The sequence below is a fragment of the Castanea sativa genome, chromosome 8 (genome assembly GCF_040712315.1).
Source record: "Castanea sativa cultivar Marrone di Chiusa Pesio chromosome 8, ASM4071231v1".
Lineage (NCBI taxonomy): Eukaryota > Viridiplantae > Streptophyta > Magnoliopsida > Fagales > Fagaceae > Castanea > Castanea sativa.
Genome location: NC_134020.1, coordinates 17,405,572 through 17,413,238, shown reverse-complemented (window position 1 = coordinate 17,413,238; position 7,667 = coordinate 17,405,572). Strand labels below are relative to the sequence as shown.

At 35.0% G+C, this 7,667-nt stretch overlaps 1 protein-coding gene and 1 long non-coding RNA gene across 2 annotated transcripts; one reads left to right on the top strand and one right to left on the bottom strand.

The window, feature by feature from the left end:
- Positions 1-1,524: 1,524 nt before the first annotated feature.
- LOC142605940 (uncharacterized) lies at positions 1,525-2,067 on the bottom strand. The gene has a single exon (XM_075777366.1). It carries the CDS (start codon positions 2,065-2,067, stop codon positions 1,525-1,527), a length of 543 nt encoding a protein of 180 aa, XP_075633481.1.
- Positions 2,068-3,988: 1,921 nt separating this feature from the next.
- On the top strand, positions 3,989-6,073 carry LOC142608250 (uncharacterized). The gene is made up of 3 exons (XR_012839451.1): positions 3,989-4,120; positions 4,764-4,952; positions 5,206-6,073. It is a non-coding gene; the product is annotated as an uncharacterized LOC142608250 (long non-coding RNA).
- Positions 6,074-7,667: the final 1,594 nt, after the last annotated feature.

Here is a 7,667-nt window from a genome sequence, read left to right as displayed (position 1 = left end):
GCTTAACTTTTTATGACAAAGAGGCAAGAACCTGTCCCTAATGATTTGGAATCACTACTCCCAGAGCTGCTTCCATAGTTTCCTTAAAAACTACGTTGTAAATGTTTTACCTTTGAACTTTACAATGATCACAGATGCCTTCTAATAGGACTCTTCTATGGACTAAATTCCTTATTAGTGATTACTTCTTTTATTTGTTTAATTTTTAATGACAATATAAAGAAGAATTTTTTAGACCATAAAATCTGCACCACTGATTGTAATATATTTTGACCATAATACAAAAAAAAAAAAAAAAAAAAAAAGACAAAAAGACCTTAATATATCCCAAAATTTTTTCCTACGAGACAAGAAGTAACATTTGACCATAATAAAAAATAGAATAAAACAAAGCTTTTGAACCACACAACTATAATTGTGAAATTTCTTATTAAAAAAATGTAATTATGAAATTCACGAGTTTAGGAACAACTTATTTTCAGTAGCTTATTTATATAGTGTTTATTAAAAGATATAGTTTTTGATAACTTTTATGTTAAATGCATGACAAAAAAACTAAAAATTAGTTTATTTCTCCTAAAACTAGAAGTGAAAAACAAAACCAACTTTTCCCTAACACACTAACTAATGATGGGTATTTTTTCTTGGTGTTTCTTGGTAACAAACTTTTTTGACATCTTCTCCAAAAAAAAAAAAAAAATTTGGACTTGGTTTTTTTTGGGTAAATAAGAGGCCTACGAACATGCTATTATGCCTAGTCTTCTTTGAAATCTGATACTTGGAGGCAATTTCCTTCTAGGAATACCATACTTTTGATGGTCTTCAGCTTATCGGAGTATGGCTAGAATTTGGAATGTTTTTCATTAGAATTAGCGTGCACACATGAGCTAAAAGAGGAAGGAGGCTAAGCAAAGGCCTTGTAAGGAATTATGCTCATTTTCATTGAAGACCTACTTTATAAGGAAATTGTTTTCCATTGACCAATTCAAAAAATTAGGTTCCATTATATTTTAAGTGAAAGAATTGAGCACCATGCCAGCATCAACTAGTCATGGTAGCCGTTGTGTACAAGTATGTCATTATATTTATACCAATAAACATGGAAGATTCGTTTTGCTTTCCATTGGTCTGTTTCTAATCTTTTTTTAAGGTAGTAGGACTTAGAGTACACGCGCGCGCATACAATACCTTAGATGCTAATCTTATGGCATCCGCTATAACTCTTTATTATCAGACCAAGACACCAATCAGTTTTTTGTGTAGGTGGGGATTGAACCCCAGATCTCTTATACAACCATCAAAGACTTTACTAGTTGAGCTAACTGAAGATGGAGTCATATGGCTACTTAACTAAAAAATACACTTCAATCTCATAAAAAAAAATCCACATGACAGAATCTTAAAAGAAGATGAACCTAAGTACTGTACTTAAGTTTTATCCGTATAAATTATAGGTCATTTTACTCTACCCATTTTTTTTTTTTTTGGATGAAACAGAAATTTTATTCACAAAACAAAAAAGAACTACAAAGACGAAACAAGAGCCTCATCCATAATAATACTCTCAAAACAAGGAGGGCCGAAACCAACATCAAAAGACCCAAAAACTTTGTTCAAAAAGGACCACTTAGCTAGAGAATGGGCTGCTTTATTTGCCACCCTAGGGATCCAGGAAACATGACAGCCAGGAATAAGCAGAATCAAGTTGAGAATTTCACTACAAATGCCTCTAATTCTCCAGGGAACCAATTTGCCAGAAGGTGCAAGGGCATCAACACAGTCCTTGGAGACACTCTCCACAATCATAGCAGCTGCTTCTAAATTTTTAGCTAAGCATAAGGCCCATTTAATGGCTTTTGCTTCTGCGTGAATAGGGAGGTTGGAATAAACTCTCTTAGCACAAGCAAAAACCACTTCCCCTCTCCAATCTCTAGCCACAACTGCAATGGAAGAGTTACCATCCTTGAAAGCAGCATCAACATTTATCTTAATTGAATCTCTAGGTGGTTTCATCCACCTTTGGACTGGTTTCGGCAATTGGAAGCCCAAATGGGTTGCTATGGACATTCTGTGCTCAGCTATAGTCTTTTCAACTTTTTGGCAGAGTTCAATTGGATTAGTTTCTTTGCCTTAAAAAATAACTTGGTTTCTAGCTCTCCAAATGGCTTCACAAATAACAACCCCAAACAATAAGAATTCTCCCCTCTTAATTCCTTCAATATTAGCTTCAGCGGGAGGATTAAGGAAGACACCAATGAGATGAGAGGGAGAGTTTAAATTCAAATTTTCTAACCTCAATCCCCATTGGGAGTTAAACCAAACAGCTATTGCAAAGGGGCAAGAGATAAAAAGATGGAGGCTTGATTCTTCATCATCCTTGCAAAGAGGGCAAATGACATCATCTAAATCACAAAATCTAGCTAAGCAAGCTTTAGTAGGTAGGCAGTTTGCTGCTATACGCCACAGGTGCATTTTGAGCCTTTCATGGATTTTTGACTTCCAAATGAGACCACGAATTGCATCTTGATTTGTGGGAGAGCTAATGTTTCTACTTAACCAATAAGCAGACTTGACTGAGAACTCCCCTGAACTATTGGAGATCCAAATCCAACAATCTTTTGGAGCAAGCCGAGATAGGGGAATTTTTTGGATGAGCTGGGTTGTAGCCTCATCAAAGGTATTTCTAATTTTGGTAAGGTCCCAGCCTTCTTGGTTGACTAGTTGTGAGACAATAAGTGTCATTTCTGGATTGGTTCCCTCCCTTGGACTCGGAATGAAATTAGGAAGATCTGGAATCCAAGGGTCCTCCCATATCCTGACTGTATTACCATCTCCTACCAACATGCAAGCACTGCGAGCAAGCAGAGATTTCATGCCTTCTAAGCTTCTCCAAATCTTGGAGGGAGACCCCACAGTCTTATGATTTAGCCAGTTGCCCCTAACTTTGTATTTTGTTCTGAGCACTTTAGCACACAGACAATCTTTCCCCGAAAGGATCCACCATGCTAACTCGGAGAGGAGAGCTTGATTGAAATCCCAGAATTTTCTAAATCCCAAACCTCCTTCTTTTTGGGGCCAACATAAAGACGACCAAGCTATGGGTGTCAGGAACGAGCCTGAATTAGATTTTGGGTTCCACCAGAACCGTCTAACAACAGCATCCAATCGGTTACACAGCTCTCTAGGAAATTGAATAGCTATCATTGAATAGGCAGGAATGGCCTGAGCTACTGATTTGATGAGGGTTGCTTTATCTTGCCAAGATAAGATTTTGCTCTTCCATCGAACGAGTTTATTTTTTAACTTCTCTTTGATTGGGTTTAAATCCCTAGATCTACTAGCCGAAAGGAAAAGAGGCACTCCCAAACATATTGGGTTTGGGGGAAGTATTTTTATACCCAGCAGTTTTTTTACTGTACCCATTTTTGTTGAGGGCACAGTACTCACCTAAATCAGAACCATACATTCTAACACTTTTATGGCCTGTTTGGATGTTTAAAAAATGAGGGAGAGTAGAGTAGAGGGAGGGAGAGTAATTTAAATCCTTTGTTTGGAAGTTTTTTAAGGAAGGAGGGGAAGAGATTTGGAGGGGTTTGGGGGGATTTTAACTACCTCTAACCCCTCATTTTTACTTCCCCCAAATTGGAGAGATTTGGAGGGAGAGTAGAGTAAATAAATTATTGACCAAATGAATTCTCCAATTTACCCTTTTTAAATTAACAAAATTACAAACCAATTAATCATAGACCAATGTTGCAATTTATTTTCAAATATGGGTAAATTTGTCTATCTAATCATTTCCTCTCCTCTCCATCCCAATTTTAAAAACATCCAAATAAGGGGAAGGACTAATTACTCCCTTCCCCCTTACTAATTTTAAAAATATCCAAATAAGGTGGAGAGTAATCATTTCACTTTACTCTCCTCCCCACTACTCTCCTCTCCTCTACTCTCCTCCCTCTCTAAATTTCCAAACAGGCCATTAGTCTTGACCATTTAAATCATTTAACTGGGTTACCATTTACAGGTAGAATAGGTTAGGGTATAAGTAAAAAAAAAAATCTCTCTCTCAACTCTGCTCCTCTTTGCCGCTCTTCACAACGTCTGCCCCAACTCGCAGGTAACCATTTTTCATCTTTTTTCCTAAACTTGTTTCGCCAATCTTCACCACGTTTGCCCCAAACTCTCAGGCAACCATTTTTCATCCTTCTTCCTGAATTTTACCCTGTAGGGTTTTAACCATTTTTTTCTCTATTATTTATGTTGGGCCTATTTGAGGGATTTTCTTTCATCTAAGAATTTTGGAGCACTAACATTGGGAAATTTGTGAAATTTGAACTGAAATTTCCTATTCTGCAGATTTCAATTGAAAACGAAACCATTTTCTTCAATTTCCCCCAATTGTAATCTATGTGAAATTTGCCCCCTAAAATATCCTTTAGCAAATGTATAAAGTGACACTTACAGAGATTTTGATTTTGATTTTGGTTTTAGTTCTTGGCAATGGATATCTCTGATTCCCAATATGGTTGCCCACCCAACTTTATTTTCTGTTTTTTAATAAGCTGGTAGTGTTAAGTTCTCTATTGAAGTTTTTGTGAGATGCTCCATTCTAGTCTATTGATTGTCTAGTGTAGTAGTAGATTTGTTAGTTTAGGCTGGATTTTCAGGGCTGGTCCCTCTCTATAATCACATTTTACAAGTGAAGTGAGGTCTCGTTGTGGTTAGTACAATTGAATTCTGAATGTTCTTGTATTTTGTAGAGAGAAGATGTTAAAGGTAGAAAAGAACGCACACCTGAGAGATTTTTATCCGCAACTTTTGCTGATTTACCTGCACCTGAATTACAATGGGAGGAGATGCCACCAGCACTGCTACCTCGTCTTGATGGAGCATCCATACAGATTAAATATCTTCAATATGTGTTTGCAGGATGTCGCACAATTGACTATGTGAGAATCTAACAATATCTGAATATTTTGTTTGTTCAATATTCAAGTTTAATGCTAGTTTATGCTTCAATAGGACATCATTGGCAGGTTGAACCCTTTTGTTTTTAAACTATGACTGTACTTCTTTGACCCTTATTGAGGCATCACCTGAATATATAAAATGTAACTCAGTCAGATATTGGAATGTATTTTAGACAATTTCAAATCATTGATATTGATGATCTTTGCTTATGCCTATGTTTATGTCTTGTAGGTGCACTCTCATGTTGACATATACAATTTCACTAGTAATACATGGGGAGGGAGGTTTGATATGCCCAAAGAGATGGGGCATTCACATTTAGTTTTGTAAAGATATTTTTGGAGATTTTATGTTTTTTACAGTTCAAGTTGGCTCTAATTGAAATGTAATTAACTGTTTGATGAAATGCCTCTATGAGCTATCTATTTTAATGCAAGAGTTTTTGGCTGAGGTTTTGAGCTACTTTACAAGGTCATTGATGTACATACAGTACAAGAAAAAAATCCAAGTCCATGAGAGATTAGGAACTAATTTTTCATAGCTTTATACATTGCAAACAACAGTCAGGCTTTGCAATGTGTGCCTCATGTTGTGTTTCCTGTGGTTGATTTCGTAAATAAGAGCCAGGCTTTGCATTGACCTGATGATGATGATGATTAGATGTTCAGTAGCATGAAAATATAGTATGGTTCCCTTTTTTTTTTATAACTACTTTTAGACTTGAATAAAATGTAACATGTAATTACTTATCAAAAATTTCATGCAATGGATATGTGAAAGGGACTAGCTAAGCCATTTACACAAGTAACGAAAGAGTTGTTTAGCTGAAACCTTGTGTGACCAACCTTTGCACAAATGCACGATCCTGCATTGTTAGAATAGCTACACAATATGCATGATGCTGAGTAGTGATTTGTGAAAAAAAATTATAATTTGAATTATGTTTCATTCCCAGTTTGCCTGAGGGATTAACATATAATCTATTTTTAAAATTCATAGGGTGTTATTGCTTAGACTTTTTTCCCGTTTATCTCCCATAAAATTCATTTCCTAGTGCATTTTATGGTTTTACTGATGCTATTTGGTATATTTAACAGTTTACTAGTTGGATTAGCACCATGTTGTCTGTTTTGGGTTTGTCTTTATTTTTTATTTTTGTTTTCATTTGTGGGTTTGTATTGCAAATTAGGTGTTTGATGAAATGCTACTATGAATTGTCTATGAGTTGTGAAGTAATAAGTAATTGATTTGATTAATATGAGAATATCTGTAAAGTGTGTTACATGAACTACGTACCAAGTTTTTGATACGCTAGTGGGTTGGTAATTCATAGCATGCTTTTCTAGTATTGAGTTTCGAATTGCTTCTTTTCCTTTTTTCTTTTTTCTTTTTTCTTTTTTCTTTTTTCTTTTTTAGAGAAAACAATTTGCTTCTCAAATGTGTTGCAATTGTTGTAATATGTGATCACAAGCAAGAAATAAAATTGTGAGGTTGTGAAGACAGATAGAAGCCAAGAACTAAGTGAAGCTCTGAAGTATAGACTAATTATTAATGGAGGCTAGACGTCTGTGATAGTGATATTTAGATGACATACATCTTAGATTGGGCTTGACTCATTCTTTTGTATCTAATAGTGATGATAACTTTTATTCTCACTAATGGGATAAGTTGATGATATATAATTATTTTTATTTAGACTTCCATTCATTTGTGGCCAATGGTCCTTGTAATTATTACATAGAGCTCTGACTTATTTTGGGAATATTTTTAATGAAATTATTATGAAAATTCTTGATGTTGGTACTTGGTATGAATTATTTGGATTGAATTGTAAAAAATGAAAAATCTACAAGTACATTTGAGTTGTATTTCTCATGCTTTGAACCCTTTTGGGTTTGGGGCGTGACAAATACAATGTTATGTTCAATTAAATTCTTAATTTACCATTCTTCACCTATCCAATATACTTAATTTACCTTTTGGGTTTCAGGGTCATTTTGGTCATTTTTAGGGTTCTATGTCTTTCTCTTTACTATTGATGTTTTTCTATTTCTCGTCCATTCTAATAAGAGCTTATGCTCATATGTGTGTGTGTCTATATATATATATAGGAGGAGATAAAGAACAAAGGAACTAAAAGAAGACAAGGTCATAAATTATATGGCTTAGTTTCAAATCCTTGTAAATAGGTCTTGCTTACACTAAGGAGTTAGTGTGGGCTACAATCAACTGCCCATGTGAATAAACAAAGTAGAGAGATGAAAATTGACCTTTTAACAGTCAATTTTTTTAATTTTAGGCTTTCCAATATATAATAAGAACAAATACATTAAGGAAAATTTTAGGCTTTCCAATATATAATAAGAACAAATACATTAAGGAATGAGTTTGTAGAAACTAAAAAGAAACCTTGAGAGAGAGAGAGAGAGAGCAATACTTTTGTGGCACTAATAAGAAGAAGAAGAAGAAGAAGAAGAAGATGATGAAGATGAAGATGATGATGATGATGATGATGAAGAAAATTTTCCAACCTATGGATTCAACCAACCCAGCCCGATCCACATGGGTTGAGTTGAATCCCTATGATGGGTTGGGTTGGGTTGTATTTTTTTTTTTTTTAACCCACCATAGTGGGTTGGGTTGAAAAAATTTCTCAACCTGACTCATGCACACCACTAACTAAGGGTATCTCG